General features: G+C 42.7%; 1 protein-coding gene across 1 annotated transcript; it reads left to right on the top strand.

The window, feature by feature from the left end:
• The first annotated feature begins 2,998 nt into the window (after positions 1-2,998).
• Positions 2,999-8,457, top strand: LOC133134638 (receptor-type tyrosine-protein phosphatase gamma-like). Its single transcript, XM_061250873.1, has 6 exons — positions 2,999-3,119; positions 4,318-4,411; positions 6,537-6,610; positions 6,696-6,813; positions 7,262-7,408; positions 8,226-8,457. Exons 3-6 carry the CDS (start codon positions 6,594-6,596, stop codon positions 8,331-8,333), a joined length of 390 nt encoding a protein of 129 aa, XP_061106857.1. The 5' UTR covers positions 2,999-3,119; positions 4,318-4,411; positions 6,537-6,593; the 3' UTR covers positions 8,334-8,457.
• The last annotated feature ends 11,007 nt before the right edge of the window (positions 8,458-19,464 follow it).

Below are 19,464 nucleotides of genomic sequence, written 5' to 3' on the forward strand. Positions count from 1 at the left end.
ATGTCCTTTTCTAGTGTGCACAAAAATAAATAGGCCTGTTTCTGTCCTGGGGCACACCTCTCTACGATGCTCATGTTAGTCATCTAGATCAATTGGCTATACAACATTGCTTCACGAATTAAAAATGAGGCTATGACTTGCTCTCAAACAGTAGGCACACACTAAATACTGTACATTCATTTTAATTTACCTACCTTTTTTGTGGTCTACTGAAGCTCCTTCCTATTGTCATCCAGGCCTACTTAATTCAGCATTTACCCTGGTAACCATATTGATAGCTTCATTGTATGTTTTCAGAAAGTGCTTCCAGACAGCCCACTTTTACATAGAAGACAACACCTCACCCAGAGTCATCTCTGCGATAGCCAAGCCTATGCTGTTATCTGCAGGTAACTCTCACACACACACGGAAATTGAAATTAAGGGTATTATTCAAAGCATTACATTTGTAATCTCACTCTAGCCCAATGCCACTTGAACTTTATGTTCTAGTTATTGTATTAACTGCTGCTATACAGCTGGTTGTGACATTGCGGTTGCGCTCTGTTCATTTCGTAAACTTTTATGTCTTCACTGTTGTAATTAGAGTGTGTACTAAATCCCTAAATCTAATGTAAATGTAACAGTCTTACATCAGAGGGCTGCGTTCTCACCCTCTCTTCCAGATGACCACAAAGCCTTTCCTGTGAAAGAGTTTGTCAGACACGTGGCGGAGCTCATTCTCGCAGGAATTTGAGGTATGCCCCAGAAGTTCTCAGTCATTCCTAAGGGCCCTCTCAGAATCAATAAGTAGTCATTATACGTCATTTTAATGCAGCTCTAAAGTGCTATAAGAGTCATCTTGAGATGAAGGCAGTGAAGAACATATGAAGCACCTGTATGATGCTTATTTTAGCTTCAGTGTCCCTGTAGAGTACTGTATGTTTCACCTCATGTAAAGTTCATAACCATGCAAAGTGAAGGGAAGAGAAATCTAGAGCTTTCAAATCTGGGCAAAAGGTAATCCTTCTCATTAATGAACCTTTTAAATAAATGTATCCCCAGGAATCAACCTTTAATTACTAATTTAATTATAACATGTAATTACATTGTTATTGCCTGAACCACAAATACCTCGCTCGGGGAGTTGGATTAGACCCAGTTCAGTAAATGACAAATTAGTCACGACTTAATCTTTTCTCAGTGACAGAGAATTAGCTCTTTGTTGTGTTACTTAGAAGTTTGGCTGAAGGTTGAGAGTCAAGCGAAGATTGTGGTGTTAATTAAAGGTCTTAATTTTAGGCACCTGAAAAGCAACACTTACATGGACCATTAATTTGGCAGTTTTAACTTTTACTGGGGCATTGATTTGAATTTGGCATTCATTGATAGTTCAATACTGTATACACTCTATTTTAAAATCACACTTCTGTCAGAGGTGTATTAAAATGTTTCTTTGCAGCCTACACCGATTTAGGGCAGTTGTACAATTAAGCGTAGTTAATTGTTTCATTGTGCAAACCAAATTTTTTGCCCCTTCATATCATTACATATTTAAATGCCAGTATCAAGATGTTTATTGTAATTTCTCAACAGAATGATCAAAGATAATTTTTAAAGATTGCCCTTGCATTCACCATTATCACAGGTACGCTAGATTTCACTCAGCCTAGCACTAACCATTGAGCTGAATGTTTGTGTTCTCAGGGCTTCAGCAGACCCAGGGCCTACATCGCAGCCCAGGGCCCGCTGAAGATCACACAGAGAAGCTTGTCCTGGACTGGGGAATTTTTTCTCACCACTGTTTCAGGGGTTTTCTCCCCACTTGGGAGTTTTTTTACCTCACATTCTTGCTATTTTGAGGGATCAGGTCTGGTGTTTGCTCTTCTGCTACACTGTAAAGTGTCTTTGTGACCTGTTTCCTTTTTTTGTTAATAATGGCTTAATATTACCAGGAATGAGCAACTTTCATTTTGTGTCATTTTAAGTTAATGTAACAGTCACTATTAGGATATTGGATGAGTGCTGCTATTAGGATGACACAGGATTGATTTTCATGCCAACATGCTCAGATGATTGATTGGTCGTTGTGTTATGATGACGGGAATGTGATGTCACCTGCATCAGAAATATCTGTGTGATGATAATGGGTGTGTGTGCTGTGTGTGGCTCAGAGGAAGTGGGGCCAGCAGAAATGAAAGTGTGATCATCCACACGCAGAGGAACTACCTTGTGCAGACTGAGGTAGCAGACTCCCCCGCACAAAGGAACTACTATACTACAGGCCAAGGTAAGCGCACGCCCCCCATGAATGACAGTACAGTTAATACTGCACTCATGCCACTGTTGGCATTTCACCAGGCTGTCAATCCCAATTACAATCTGACATTGGATAATCATCTGATAATGCGGTTGGTCACTTATGTGTCATGCTGCAGTTTACTGTACTTAATATAGATCAATGTAACAGCACACACTCACTCAGAAGAGCTACCTGCTGCAAACAAAGGTATGATTACTGTACATCCGATTAAATACTATACACTAATCATCTTCATAAAGATATATTTAATAAATACATTTAAAAAACACACTAATGTCCTCTATTTTTTGTCAGTCTTATTCTAGACTGCCACAATATGTATTGTTGTTAGTCTGCTATGACTTGATATGTTAATATTATAGCTTGCAGAATGCATTAGTTTTAGTAAATTGAGCACATTAAAACCTTGATTTTGTCAACTAGCCCGTCATTTTGTGGCCTGAACACTAATTAATGAATTAGATTTTAGATCTAATAGATAGCAGTCAGACATTGAACCCCCCTTAATCAAGCTTCCAGTGCCTTAATTGAACCAATTACGCTTCACCATTGCGATTGTTATTTTTTCATAATGACCTTCAAAACCTGAATGGCCGGCTTAAGGGATTAAAAGAATACCTCAGTATCACCGTGGTAACAATCAGGCCAGCAGCATACTGTTCCCCTTCAGGAACAGTATGTCTTCACCCACGATGCCTTGGTGGAGGCCATCTTGAGCAAGGAGACGGAGGTTCCATCCGGCTGTATCCACGCCTACATCAATGACCTGCTGACTCCAGGGCCTTCCGGAACGACGCGCTTGGAGGAGCAGTTCAAGGTGAATCCTGGAGAGGCTTCCCAGCTCTGTTATTTTCTGCTCTGTGGCATTATAAAGCACTGTTCTGCTGTGCCATTATAAAGTGCTGAACTGGATCTAAATACCAATAATAGAGGACAAATCCGCCAGTTTCATCATTAAGAAGAGCCTAAGAGCCTCAGAGACTGAAGGCTAAGAGACTGAAATGACAAATCATGTAACCAAACGTAATGAACAGCCCATTCAGCCCAACAATGCTCACCATTTTCCACTAAAGTGTATGGAATCCTTAAGGCCCGGACACACCAAACCGACAGTCGGCCGCGGAGCGCCGACAAAGATCGCCTCGCGTCGATACGCGTCGTTAATGTTGGCTGTGCCAAACACACCGCAACGACGGTCCGCCGACGGCCGAGTTGCACGTACGTTCTGTGCCTGCGTGACAGGTAATAACTCTGCACACCAGCAGGTGGCGGTAGTCTGTATTTGTCTTTCAAAAAATAGAAACCGGAAGACCGGGGAATGCGTTTGCATTGCGTTGGACCTAGAAGCAGCCATTGTCTCACTCACAACAAACAGTTTGCAGCAATTTCCTTGTTCTCTCGCTATTTAGTATTTAGTTCCGTTTCTCTTCTCGTGCACTGATTCGCTAGCTGGACAGCCAATCAGAGAGCTCTCTCTCATCGACGGCTCCGGGGGCTCCCTCCAAAACATCGGAACACACCGGAAAGACGTCCGACGGCCGACCGTCGGTTTGGTGTGTCCGGGCCTTTAGTTTACCTAACACTAAGTTAGTATCTAGAACTGTATCAAGCATGGTCCTGATTTGACCTCTCAAGCTATTCCACACAGCCAATCACATCAGACCTGCTGTCTGCCTGGAGAAGGAACACTTACTGTGCAAACATATTCAACAAATCTATTTAGTTTTTGTTTCCAAACATTTACATTTAAAAAGAATATTGTTCTGAAAGCAATAATAATTTGTATATTTGTGCATATACTGTAAGTGTTGGGCAACAATAATATGCTCATATATTTTAGGTGTTGGCATATATTGATTTTATATTAAGTTATTTTAATTCCATTTCTATAAAGGGGGACAAAGATGTCTGTATATATATATATATATATATATATATATATAGTGGTATAAGAACCTCACAGTAATAATAATAATAGTAATATTAATAATAATAATCACCTCATGTCCTTGCAGTGAATAACGCAGTCCAGTGCCAAGCAGCATGACTATTCTGCAGCCCTCAAACAGTGCAACAGAGAAAAGAACCGGAACTGCTCTCTCATTCCTGGTGAGTACAGCCAAAACAGGTCCTCTGCGACTGAAGAGTGTGAAACAACGGCGTGTAAATAATATCCCTCATAAATCTCTGTAAAATCACCAATTCAATTCACATTCAGTCTGGAGGGGGGTCTGATTCTGTGCTCTCCACTTGTATAAAGATGTTTAAGCACTCTACAGTGGGAGCAATAATTATTTGATCCCTTGCTGATTTTGTAGGTTTGCCAACTTACAAAGAATGGAACTGTGTAGAATTTTAATCATAGGTACATTTTAACATTGAGAGACAGAATATCACAAAATAATCCACAATAACAGCATCATATAAATTTTATAAATTTAATATCATATTTTCACATGAAATAAGTATTTGATCCAAAGAACAATAGGATTTAATACTTGGTGGAGAAACCTTTGTTGGCAAGCACAGAGGTCAGACGTTTGTTGTAGTTTTTCACCAGGTTTGCACAGATCTTGGGAGGGATTTTGGTCCACTCCTCTTTGCAGATCCTCTCCAAATCCTTAAGGTTCCGAGGCTGTCGCTTGGCAACTTGAAGCTTCAGCTCCCTCCACAGATTTTCGATGGGATTTAGGTCTGGAGACTGGCTAGGCCACTCCAGGACCTTAATATGCTTCTTTTTGAGCCACTCCTTTGTTGCCTTGGCCGTATGTTTTGGGTCATTTTCATGTTGGAAGACCCATCCACGAATATGCTCTCACTGAGGGAAGGAGGTTGCCGCCCAAAATTTCCCGGTACATGGCCCCATTCATCCTCCCCTCGATACGGTGAAGTCGTCCTGTCCCCTTAGCTGAGAAACATCCCCAAAGCATAAGGTTTCCACCTCCATGCTTCACAGTGGGGATGGTGTTCTTGGAGTTGTACTCAGCATTTCTCTTCCTCCAAACACGGCAAGTCGAGTTGATGCCAAATAGCTCTATTTTGGTCTCATCTGACCACATCACCTTCTCCCAAGCCTCCTCTGGATCATCCAGGTGTTCTTCTTCAGCAGAGGAACCTTGCGCGCGCAGCAGGATTTTAATCCTTCACGGTGTAGTGTGTTACTGATGGTTCTCTTCGTGACTGTGGTCCCAACTGCCTTCAGGTCATTAACAAGCTCCTCCTGTGTAGTACTGGGCTGATCCCTGACCTTTCTCATGATCATTGCTATCCCACGAGGCAAGATCTTGCGTGGAGCCCCAGACCGAGGGAGATTGGCGGTGACTTTGTGTTTCGTCATTTCCCACCTGGATTACTGCAACTCCCTCCCTAGCCAGTCTCCCAGCATGTGCCATCACGCCCCTCCAGCTGGTCCAGAATGCTGCAGCCCGCCTGATCACCAGTCAGCCCAGGTCTGCTCATGTCACCCCGCTTCTCATTGGCCTCCACTGGCTTCCTATTGCCGCATGCATCGGATTCAAGGCCCTAGTGTTGGCATGTCAGGCTGCTAAGGGGACTGCCCCACCTTACATACAATCCTTGATTACTCCCTACTCCCCAGCTAGACCACTCCGGTCGCCTTATGGTTCCCTCTCTACGTGCACCTGGTGGTCGAGCTGCACGTTCACGCCTGTTTTCCGTTCTGGTTCCTCAGTGGTGGAATGACCTGCCTACTACTGTCAGGACAGCAGAATCCCTCTCCCTATTTCGACGCAGACTCAAAACACACCTTTTCAAACTCTACCTTAGTCCTCCCTCCTGATTTCCCCCGCCCCCCCTTTCTGATATCCCTATCCTTGTCTAACCCAAAAAAAAAAAAGAAAATTGCACTTATGATGACGACTATATGTTTAGAACAGCATTCTATGTGTATTTTCCTAGTTATGGATGGTTTGACTTGTGGTAGAATCTATGCACTTGTAAGTCGCTTTGGATTAAAAGCGTCTGCCAAATGACAAAAATGTAAAAATGTAAAAAAAAAAAAGGAAATACTTATTTCATGCAAAAATACGATAATAAATTTATAAAATTTATATGATGTTGTTATTGTGGATTATTTTGTGATATTCTGTCTCTCAATGTTAAAATTTACCTATGATTAAAATTCTACACAACTCCATTCTTTGTAAGTGGGCAAACCTACAAAATCAGCAAGGGATCAAATAATTATTGCTCCCACTGTATTTCGACATTGCAGTGGAGAGGTCCAGAGTCTGTCTGTCAACTCTGGCAGGAGAGACTTCCGACTACATAAATGCCTCCTACATCATGGTAAGAGAAACGCTACGCCAAAGGCAATCCATTTCATAGCTCCACCATTTTGAGCTCTGAGTTCACAGTCAGGCTTATGTTTCAGGGGTACCACCACAGCAGTGACCCAGACACCGCTTCCTAGCACCACAAAGGATTTCTGGAGGATGATCTGGGACTACAACACCCAGGTCATCATCATGCTGCCTAGTAAACAGGGTCAGGTGGGTAGCTGTGCTATGGCCTTGCTCCTGCTATAACCACAGGCCTCATGAGTAATTGTGTTATATTATTGCTCAAGAGTAGCTGTGCTGAATATGGAGTATGTGTATTTTTTATCAGTTTTGGTTTCACCATGTAGACATTACAGCACTTTTTATATATGTTCCCCCCATTTCAGGGCACCATAACATTTGTAACAAATGGCTTCACATGTTTTTATATATAGCTTTCTCTGTAGCTAAAGACATATAAAGGAGTTTTAAGCTGTCCTTCTCATTGCAAGCCATAATGTTAAGTGTATTTTAGTTTCATTCCAAAGGTATTAATTGGTGATAATTCTGAGGCTGAATAAACCTAAATGCAATAGGTGAAAGCTAAGAGAACGCATGAACTCTGATAATTCCCTGAACATCAGCACAAAGCAGGGAAATGCATTTCATTTTCTCTCAGACAGGGGAGGAGGAGTGTGTCTGGCCCTGCAGTGACCAGCCAATTAGCTACGAGACATTCACGGTCACCTTTGCCCGAGAGGACCACATATGCCTGCCCAACGAGGAGATGCTGGTAGTGCAGGACTTTGTTCTGGAGGCCAAGCAGGTAAGAGCAGAGACAGCTCCCCGGTCAAAGGTCACGTGCTCATAGTCTGACCAAGAAAATGGCCATCATGACCATTCACAGTTTCTATTCTTGCCTTATTGAGTCAGGAAGACCTTGTGACCACGTTTCACTCATGTAGTCATGGTAGCGCTGGTCTAATGAAAAGGCTGCAAACAAAAAGATCTCACCTGCACTGTAAGAGAGATGTACAGTACAATAGGAGAGAAAGCAGACTCAGTCATATCGTGTAGATGATGAGATGCAGAGCTGGAGAGATAACATAAGCATCTTTAATGCCTGAATACAATCCATTTGGGCGCTCTGGTTATTTTAACTGTTGCAACTGCAGTCGGTTTGATGTCTTTGAAGCATGCGTTTGATATGACCTTCTTTTTTTTTTTTTTTGTCACACTTAAATGTTTCAGATCAAACAAATTTAAATATTAGTCAAAGACAACACAAGTAAACACAAAATGCAGTTTTTAAATGAAGGTTTTTATTATTAAGGGAGAAAAAAAATCCAAACCTACATGGCCCTGTGTGAAAAAGTGATTGCCCCCTAAACCTAATAACTGGTTGGGCCACCCTTAGCAGCAACAACTGCAATCAAGCGTTTGCGATAACTTGCAATGAGTCTCTTACAGCGCTGTGGAGGAATTTTGGACCACTCATCTTTGCAGAATTGTTGTAATTCAGCCACATTGGAGGGTTTTCGAGCATGAACCGCCTTTTTAAGGTCATGCCACAGCATCTCAATAGGATTCAGGTCAGGACTTTGACTAGGCCACTCCAAAGTCTTCATTTTGTTTTTCTTCAGCCATTCAGAGGTGGACTTGCTGGTGTGTTTTGGATCATTGTCCTGCTGCAGAACCCAAGTTTGTCACGAACAGATGGGCGGACATTCTCCTTCAGGATTTTTTGGTAGACAGCAGAATTCATGGTTCCATTTATCACAGCAAGTCTTCCAGGTCCTGAAGCAGCAAAACAGCCCCAGACCATCACACTACCACCACCATATTTTACTGTTGGTATGATGTTCTTTTTCTGAAATGCGGTGTTACTTTTACGCCAGATGTAATGGGACACACACCTTCCAAAAAGTTCAACTTTTGTCTCGTCAGATCACAGAGTATTTTCCCAAAAGTCTTGGGGAACATCAAGATGTTTTCTGGCAAAATTGAGACGAGCCTTAATGTTCTTTTTGCTCAGCAGTGGTTTTCGTCTTGGAACTCTGCCATGCAGGCCATTTTTGCCCAGTCTCTTTCTTATGGTGGAGTCATGAACACTGACCTTAACTGAGGCAAGTGAGGCCTGCAGTTCTTTGGATGTTGTTGGGGGCTCTAGGATGAGTCGTCGCTGCGCTCTTGGGGTAATTTTGGTCGGCCGGCCACTCCTGGGAAGGTTCACAACTGTTCCATGTTTTCGCCATTTGTGGATAATGGCTCTCACTGTGGTTCGCTGGAGTCCCAAAGCTTTAGAAATGGCTTTATAACCTTTTCCAGACTGATAGATCTCAATTACTTTCTTTCTCATTTGTTCCTGAATTTCTTTAGATCTCGGCATGATGTCGAGCTTTTGAGGATCATTTGGTCTACTTCACTTTGTCAGGCAGGTCCTATTTAAGTGATTTCTTGATTGAGAACAGGTGTGGCAGTAATCAGGCATGGGTGTGGCTAGAGAAATTGAACTCAGGTTTGATAAACCACAGTTAAGTTATGTTTTAACAGGGGGGGCAATCATTTTTTCACACAGGGCCATGTAGGTTTGGATTTTTTTCTCCCTTAATAATAAAAACCTTCATTTAAAAACTGCATTTTGTGTTTACTTGTGTTGTCTTTGACTAATATTTAAATTTGTTTGATGATCTGAAACATTTAAGTGTGACAAACAGGCAAAAAAATAAGAAATCAGGAAGGGGGCAAACACTTTTTCACACCACTGTATGTCACATTCAAAAGTGCTACATTTGTATAACACTACAGGGTAGGAATATGAGGTAAATTAGGTACAAAAAAAACTGGATAAAGAGTGAAAGTGTTCTGGACACTGAGTATTTTACAGATGGGTTTTCTCCTTAATTGGTGCTAAACGACTCTGTAAAACCATGGGAGACTAAAAAAAACAAGTGGCTGTTGAAAGGAGTGAAAATGAAATTCAATAAACATTGAGCACGCTTCAGCAGAGCACAGCTGCTATTCTCCACACTGCTAACACACTGCCATCTGCACCTCCACCATTCAGCAGACACATCTAGCACACTCAAGCACAGAGTTGCAAATGCACTCACAAATGCAGAGAAACACACACACCCCACTCACACATATGCAAACACACACACACAGACACACACACACCACTCACACAGACAGGCACGCATACACACACACACACACACACACAGCACACGCACACAGCGCACGCATACACACCACTCACACACACGCGAACACACACACATTATGGCATAATGTAGGATTCTTACATAACTCATTTCTGGTCCCATCACGGTTTCTTACTGGCCGAGCTAAATGTACTGCAGGGCGCCCTTTTAGCACTGCCGTAAGAGCATTGTACTGGTTCTGCTGAATCGAGGGCTGTGTCCAAAACAGTGCACTTTCCTACTATTTAGTATGCTATTGATTTTACAACGGATAGGTCCGGTCCATTGTCTCTATTGGTCAGTTTACGTTCCAGCCGTGCCAATATCCACGATATACGCACGGCTAAATGGAATGTTAGCACATCTTTTAATATTACTCCGTGTTTGTAGATCACCGTTATCTACCTTGTAATCGAAATGAATGTAACATGAAGTTATCATCTCGGCGCTAGTAGCCTACCAAAGTAAAATAAAATGAGTGAGTTTGAAGTGTCCTTTGATTTTGAAAGGAATAGGAACAAAAAAAATACAACTTAGGCAACATCCTCGGATCGAAGTACCAGCAAGACCACCAAACGGCGGCGAAGCAAATGATGACTCATAAGGACACTGAGATATTTCAATAACTGCACGTTATCTGGCAGTGTCCTGATAAACGTCTACAACAAAAACAATTGACTTGTGTGTGTCAAGTGTACGTAAACTAGCAAGCTAACTAACGTTAATGCAGTGGGGATACATGATTACAATAGCGTTGCTTCGCTATGGTTAGTGCAGTGGAGATATACCATTCCTACTAACGTAAGCTAACGTTAGTACCGTTGCTTCGATAGTGGAGTGGGGGATACATGATTGCTAGCTAACGTTCAAAATACCGTTGCTTAGCAACCAATACTGTTCAGCGGAAGAATTCCATTACGATAAAACATAGTTCCATTAAAAATACATTAATTAAAGATTGTCTTGTCTTTCTTTTCTGAAATTTCGAAAGATTAATGTGGTAACAGTTGTATAAAAGCGTTATGGAACTCGAACCTGGGGTATATCGTGGATATAACGTCACCCGTGCCTAACCACCCCGATATCTGTGCCAAAAAACAACGATATACCACGGATTCTCGTTCACGCTAGTATAAATTATAATACTGTATTCCATATACTATTGTACTCTCCTGCTTGGCCAGGTTTGGCGGCGTCACTGCTGGAACATTCTGTGGCCTTACCACTAGGGTTGCTACATTTGATTTGTGACAAACCGGGACATTTGTACGTTGTATATCGTTTTGTTTTTTGCTTCTGGTTGCTTGTCTGATTTTGTTCTCTCGTCCTCCTCATCCGTCTCTCCCCCCATTTTATAAAACCGACACAATAAATCAAAAATAAATCAGAATTATTTATGCGATTACCTCTAGGTAGCTGAACTTTCCCACGGTGGGGTCGTTGAAGAGAATGCCCACGCCAGACTGACAGCCCGTGCAGCAGTTGCTGCGTGATAAGGTAAACTTTCGTATTTCTGCTACCAATTAAAAAGAAGTATAGGCATATGGCCAATCGTCGCTGTGTTTTACTCATTTTACCTCTTTAGAGACACGGGATTGGGTGTCTAAACGTAAAGAGGGGAAAAACACAATAGCAGTAGAAGAATCCAGTTTTATTTGGAACTCTGACATTTAGAAGTACAAAAAATGTCTTGTAGATGTAGTAGTGTAATAGAAGAACAACAGACCCAACTGTCATGACATGATGCTGCTTGTTCTGAGTAATTGACTCATTCATTGAAAGAGGCGTATTCAAAATACTAGCAGTGTGGAGTTTAATTAGAGAATTCATTAATTCTGTGAAAAACAGGTGTCATTAATTGTCCTTTGTTAAGGAAGAAGGGAAGCAAATGTTTCACACATTGTTATAAAATATATTTCCTTATGAATTGCTAAGTAAAATGGGCCGTTCGAAACATGTTGATCTCAAATGCTTTAAAATGGAAACAAAAACCTGAAACACGCGGAAGAAAACTACTGTTAAAACAGATCAGTCAGATAGTCAGAATGGAAAAGATTCAGCCATTCATCAGCTCTAGAAAGATCAAAGATGATCTACAATTACCTGTAAGTGCTGTTACAGTCAGAAGACGATTGATCGAAGCTAAGCTATCAGCAAGAAGCCCCCATGAAGCACCATTGTTGAAAAAAATGGCATGTCCAGAATTTGTTAAAATTTGAGAAGGAACTCATCCATTGGCCCAAAGAGAAATGGCGTAACATTCTGGACTATTGTCTATTACCTGTTAATCACTTCTACTGGTTGCATACCTGTAGAGTGATTGAACATTTGTCTTAAGTAACTTAAATAGCTGTGGAATTTATCAGTAGATTAGCTTTGATTTGGTATTGCTTGTGAGCAATTGTAGGCCATTTAAATAGGCGTGTCAGAGCGACGCTAGCGTATATTAGACTGGCGAAAGTTGTCCTTAGTCAGTAAGTGCATCATTCTGACCAGGTGTTTAGTATCGCTGCGGGTTTTCCTCTAGACGCGGTAACGTTGATTTTTTTTTAATTGCTCATTTGAACTGCAAGGGTTAGGGCTTGAGCCAGGTTGTTTGTCTATTACCTGTTAATCACTTCTACTGGTTGCATACCTGTAGAGTGATTGAACATTTGTCTTAAGTAACTTAAATAGCTGTGGAATTTATCAGTAGATTAGCTTTGATTTGGTATTGCTTGTGAGCAATTGTAGGCCATTTAAATAGGCGTGTCAGAGCGACGCTAGCGTCCCCGTTTGTGATGTTATGTTTCACCCCATCCCAGTCTGCTCTCTCCCTCGAAGACCCCCCCTGCGACGTGGGCCTCCACGGCGTCGGAACCCCTCAAACCTCAGCTATCCCCCGCTGACCCCCTGTGAGGACTTTGCTGTCACAGGGGGACTATGGAACTGCCAGTCTGCCACTCGGAAGGCTGACTTCATCCCTGCGTATGCCTCCCTCCAGTCCCTACAATTCCTTGCCCTAACTGAGACCTGGATCACACCTGACAACACCGCCACTCCCGCTGCCCTCTCATCCTCCTTCTCCTTCTCGCACACTCCCCGGCCTTCCGGCCGTGGCGGTGGTACTGGTCTTTTAATTTCCCCCTCGTGGAAATTCTCTGTTCTCCCCCTCTCTGACCTGTCCATATCCACTTTTGAATTCCATTCTGTTGCAGTATCCTACCCTACTAACCTTTTCATTGCAGTTATCTACCGTCCTCCAGGGCCCCTGGGAAACTTCCTTGATGAGCTAGACACCCTTCTCAGCTCCTTCCCTGAGGATGGCACCCCACTGATTCTCCTTGGAGACTTCAACATCCACCTAGAAGCCTCCCAGTCTGCTGCCTTCCTACCGCTAATCCACTCCTTCGGCCTCTCCCTGCAACACTCTCCTCCAACCCACAAGGCGGGCAATGTCCTAGACCTTGTCTTTGTAAGGAACTGCTCATGCTCCGATTTCACGGTTACCCCTCTGCATACATCTGATCACCACTTCATCTCATTCTCCCTCCCTCTTCCTCCCCATCCTCCTCCCCCTCCTCCCACCCACACTTCCTCAGCCCGCCGTAACCTCCGCTCCCTCTCACCCTCTTCCTTTGCCAGCACCGTCACCGCCTCACTCCCCCCTCTCGAATCCTTCTCCAAACTCCCCGCTGACTCTGCATCTGCCACCCTCCTTTCATCTCTCTCCTCCGCCTTTGACTCTCTCTGTCCCCCTGTCTCAAAGCCACCTCGCACATCCCCTCCCAGTCCTTGGATATCTGACACCCTCCGTACCTCCAGGGCCAGCCTCCGCGCAGCGGAGAGGAAGTGGGGGAAATCCAGAGACGCTTCCAACCTCATGACTTACCAGTCTCTCCTGGCGGCATTCTCTTCCGATGTCACTGCCGCCAAAGCAAAATACTATCAAACACAAATTCAGAACTCCGCTTCTAACCCCCTGAAACTTTTCTCCATTTTCTCCTCTCTCCTCAACGCACCGCCTCCTCCTCCTCAGTCCTCCTTCGCTGCTGATGACTTTGCTGATTTCTTCGATGAGAAGGTCACAGTCATCCGCAGATCCTTTACAACCACCGCCCCCTTTCACTGTGCCCTTCCCCCCCTCTAGGCCCATCCCTTCCTTTTCCTTTCCTTTTCTGATGTTTCTCAACTCCTGCTCTGCCACCGCCCTACAACCTGTGCCCTTGACCCTATCCCCTCTTCTCTTCTCCAAACTATCACACTTGACATTCTCCCATTTGTCACCTCCCTTGTCAACTCCTCCCTGTCTTCCGGCTGTTTTCCGGCATCCTCCAAGAGGGCCCACATCACTCCGCTGCTAAAAAAGCCTACCCTGGATCCCTCCATCATCCAGAACTACCGCCCGGTATCTCTTCTTCCTTTCCTTTCTAAAACTATAGAACAAGCCGCTTCTACTCAACTTTCTTCCTTCTTTTCTAACAACAACCTGCTAGACCCCCATCAGTCTGGCTTCAGATCGGGCCACTCGACAGAGACTGCGCTCCTCTCCGTCAGTGAGTCACTTCATGCCGCACGAGCAGCCTCCCTCTCCTCTGTCCTCATTCTTCTAGATCTCTCTGCTGCCTTCGACACTGTGGATCACTCCATCCTCCTGTCTGCCCTGTCAGCAACGGGCATCTGTGGCACAGCCCTGGACTGGATTGAGTCCTACCTCTCTGGTCGCTCCTTCCAGGTTGCCTGGGCTGGTTCGGTATCGACACCTCGGCCCCTCGCCACAGGAGTTCCCCAGGGCTCAGTCCTTGGCCCACTTCTTTTTTCTCTCTACACTCGCTCCCTTGGCCCTGTGATCACTGCACATGGGCTATCCTACCACTGCTACGCGGACGATACCCAACTCTTCGTCTCGTTCCCGCCGTCTGATACGCAGGTTTCAGCCCGTATCTCTGCTTGCCTGAGGGACATCCAGAGCTGGATGGACAACCACCATCTAAAGCTCAACCCAGGTAAAACTGAAATGATATTCATCCCTGCTAATACCTCTCCCCATCTGGATCTCTCCATTTCCCTCGGGGATACCACACTCACGCCGTCACCCAGTGCAAGGAACCTCGGCGTGGTGATGGACAGCAGACTGTCCCTTTCCGAGAACATTGCGGCGGTGACCCGGTCTTGCAGGTTCTTCCTATACAACATACGGAGAATCCGCCCCTTTCTCACCCCCTACTCGACCCAGCTCCTGGTCCAAGCGATGGTTCTGTCCCGCCTGGACTACTGCAATTCCCTCTTGGCTGGCCTCCCAGCGTCCGCCATCAGACCCCTCCAACTCATCCAGAATGCAGCAGCTCGTCTGGTCTTCAACCTTCCCAAATACTCACACGTCACCCCCCTGCTTACTTCCCTCCACTGGCTGCCTGTCATGGCTCGCATCAAATTCAAAACATTGGTGCTAGCCTTCCAAGCAGTTAAAGGGTCTTCCCCAGCTTATCTGCAAAAAATCATCAGACCCTACACCCCTGCCAGACCTCTTCGTTCAGCCTCCACAGGCCGCTTGGCACCTCCCTCTCTCAGAACCTCCACCTCACGCTCACGACTACTGTCTGTTCTGGCTCCACGGTGGTGGAACGAACTCCCCGTTGAGGTCAGAACTATAGAATCTCTCCCCACCTTCAAGCGCAAGCTGAAGACGCACCTCTTCAAGCAGCACCTCTCCCCATCCCTCCCTACCTCCCTGTGAACCTTAATTGTTGTCTCTGTGACTTGCTTTGTGTATCGGTATTTTTAGTTGGCTAGGTAAGCAGTGTTTGGATAGTTAACTTTGGTGACTTTTGCTCTGTTTGTTTGTTTGTTCAAAAAAATAAATAAATAACAAAAAAATAACAAAAAAGGCCCTTGTCCTTATCTTTGTTGTACAGGTAGCAGTTGAAATTGTACTTACCTCTAGGGTCTTTCAGCGAACTTATCCCTGGTTATGGGTATGCACTTTGTTGTACGTCGCTCTGGATAAGAGCGTCTGCCAAATGCCAATAATGTAATGTAATGTAATGTAATTCTGTGGATTTTTTGGGTCCAGTGGTTGTCAACATACATCAGACAACCCCCAGGTACTAGACTCATGTCACAGTACACTGTGAAGACAGTGAAGCATGGTGGCACAAAAATCAGGGTATGGGGATTTTGGGTTCATATGCCAGGGATCATGGATCTGTTTGAATACATCAAAATACTTGAAGAGATTATGTTTCCATATGCTAAAGAGGAAATGTCCCTGAAATGGGTGTTTCAACAAGACAACGACCCCAAACACATGAGTAAGCAAGCAACATCTTGGTTCCAGACAAAAAGGATTGAGGTAATGGAGTGGCCAGCTCAATCCCCCGACCTCAACCCCATGAAAACTTGTGGGGGGACATTAAAAATGCAGTTTCTGAAGCACAACCCAAAAATTAACAAGAACTGTGGAATGCAGTTCTTTCATCCTGGGCTGAAATACCTGTTTCTAGGTGCCAGAAGTTGGTTGACTCGATGCAATGCAGATGTGCAGCAGTTATCAAAAACAATGGTTATGCAACTATATTAGTTCAGTAATTTAAAGTGAAGTTAAATATTGAAAGATTTCTTCAGTTTATACAGTAAGTGTTTGAGTTTGAAGAGAAAAATGTTGACACTGCCATTTTTTTGAACAGATCAATATTTCCTTTTCTTTGCTTCCTGTAAAAGAATAACGCAGACTTGATAAAATTTGTTAATGCTTTGATTTGGAAGTGAATGTGTTTGTCTGTTTCCACTACATTTGAAATATGGAACTAAAAGCTATTATTATTTTTACTTTATTCACTTTTTTTTAACGCACTGCTATTTATTTGAACACAACTGTAGAGTTAGGAACACAGAAGGTAGGAGGAAGGTGTAGGATGTTGGAAAGTCCCTCAGTGATTCTTCCTGGTTGGTTGTTTTGAAACTGTAATAAAGATGAGAATTTCAAGCTACCGTTTGCTCATTTTATTCAGTTTCTATTTGGCAGGAGAGTATAAAAACTGTTAAACAAATTAAGACTGGGATTTGAAAAGGACCCTCAAGGAAACCTCCCACATCTTACTTTTTGTTTAAAATTCATTGGCTCTCAGGAACTCCAAAACCCAAGTTATCTTTCTATTAAAATTTCATTTGGCAGGAAAACACTTTTACTTTTGTCCAAAAACAGACAGGTTTCCAAATTGTTTTTGTCTGGAAATTTAACATCTAATTGTTGCAGTTGGCCATGACAAATTTGGACATCACATTAGTTGTCTTTTTAATGTGGCATATGTGGGGTAAGTCTTGTATGAATATCAACAGTTTTCATTTATCTTAATGCACAATTAGACCAAAAAATTTTTTTTAAATTGATTTAACTATGATAATACCATAATAAAACTATCTACTGTTTCAAAGGTTTCAACTATCTTTAGTTTTAGTTCATGAAAAAGGTCACTAAAGCTGAAAGACTTGTGTATTAAAGTCTTGAAGCCTTCTGATAATGTGGAACAATAAATAATGTGCATTTTAAACCTTACTCAAATTTGAGACTAAAATTACACCACCATGCATGAATAAACCTGTACATGTACAACATGGTGGCAGCTGTACTATGGGATATTTCACTAGTGAACTTGATTTCAGTTTGGAACGCCATTGACATTATAGTCAACCACTGATCATGAAAGATGTTTTTTGCCCAATTAGCAATGCCAATTTAATTAATCAATTTAGCGAATCATTAATTTTTTTCCTTGATTGCATCTAAAGTTTTCATGTTTAAAAAAAATCTGATCTCGTTATAGTTTAAATAATTTTAATGAAATGCAGAAAGGTATTGTTTTTCTTTTTTGTTTTGTGAGCGTATTTTAAAAAAAGCAACAAAAACAATTTTTCATCTGTTCTCTAAGAAGATTATTCATCAGAAAGTACAAAATACTAGGAGTAATATAGTTGCATTCGTGATATCTGATTAGTTAAAAAATCGGATTAATTTCAAATTAATCAATGCAAGAAATGACCTTCACAGGGTTTTGAAGAAAAACATTAAAATATGAAGAAACAGATCTTAATCTTTGAGGGGTGGTGGATTAAGGATTTTGGAGACAGGGTGTTTGCATGGAGATACAATCTGGAATAATCCCCACAGAAAACTGTTATTTCAATTAATTTCCATGTCTTAATCCAGTCTAAGACGCTAAAGGAAATGTTCCTTTTTCAGAGGGAAAAATGGGTCAAGTGTCCAGACATTTTAAAACACAAGCTACACTTTAACCTCATTTACATTGAACTTTTCATAATTACATGTTCCATTATTCTGTGCTTGGTGGCCTGATTTGAAGACATTGGTCTCCACTAAAGTACCAAAGCCACCTACCCCCCACCTACAAGAAGGAAGTGAATTGGTATCAGTTGAAGTGTTCAAACTGTAAGGTCAATCTATATGTAGACTGTACATTAATGTTTAATTATACTTAAGTGTTGATTGGCGTTTTGCTGTGGAGCTTGGGACCTTCTTGTGAGCACTATTAATTAAGTCCATTGTAACGAAAAGCAAGAAATGGGCTTGTGAGAGACCTGAGACCTGAGACTGAAGGACTGTGGCCTGTTAGTAAAGTGGTATGTTTGGTGCAAAGCAAACCACACACAGCCCGCCAGGTAGCATCATCCCAATTTAATGGTGGAAGCATTATGCTATGGTACTGCTTTACTGTCAAGGGTATAATGGAGGGAGCCAAACACAGGCAAATCAAAGAGGAGAATCCATTTCAGTTCTCAAGAGATCTGTGTTTAGGGACTAATTTTCCAACAAGTCAATGACCCAAACGCTCAAAAAAATAAGGAATGGTTTCAAGTATAAAGTCAGTATTCTGGAATGGCCCAGCCAAAGCACAGACATAAATCCAATTGAAAATCTGCGGTACGATTTGAAAATTACTTTCCACCAATGCTCTGTATAACTTGGCAGAGTCAGAGAATAATTACATGAAGGAATGGGCAGAAACTCCAAAATCTACAACTACATTTGCAAAGCTCCTAGTGACATACCCAAGAAAAATCATACCCAAGAATTCATTAATGTAACTCAGCAAGAGCTTTAACTGATGCCAAACATATAACAGTACAAAGGGGAGAGGGTACTTTTGGATTTACTTGTAAATGGGAGATGCATTTTTTTTTTTTTAAGTTGAATAATATTTTCCCATCATAATAGTGTTGTGCAGTTGTTGTTATTAATCCAGATGCCAGTGTACTGACAGGCCAAGGGGCCAGGCAAATGTGAGGAAAGGAAAATGGGAGCAGTTGCGAACAGCCTTTGTGAAGGGAGTCTTCTCTGGGTGGACTCGCTAAAAGCACGCCTTGCGGACTGAATATTATGGTTTCGAAGCCAAGTCAGCTCCTCTCAAGCTCCAATCACCATTAGTGCACTGTGCAGGCCAAGCTGTTTTACTGCACTGAGCTGCTTCTCTGACAGATTCTGTGGTTTTGATCCTGTTCCTGCTGTCTTGTTTTATTGGCATTTTAAGACGAGACGACTCGAAGAATGATGGGCAAGTTTAGCCCACGCGTATCCCATTATCTCCAAAAGCCCACACAGGAGAAAGAAAGTATCTGATAGATACAGTACGTACTCTCAGACTTTTTGATTCATATTCACAAAGGCACAATGCAAACCACA

Source organism: Conger conger, chromosome 8, assembly GCF_963514075.1.
Source record: "Conger conger chromosome 8, fConCon1.1, whole genome shotgun sequence".
NCBI classification, from domain to species: domain Eukaryota; kingdom Metazoa; phylum Chordata; class Actinopteri; order Anguilliformes; family Congridae; genus Conger; species Conger conger.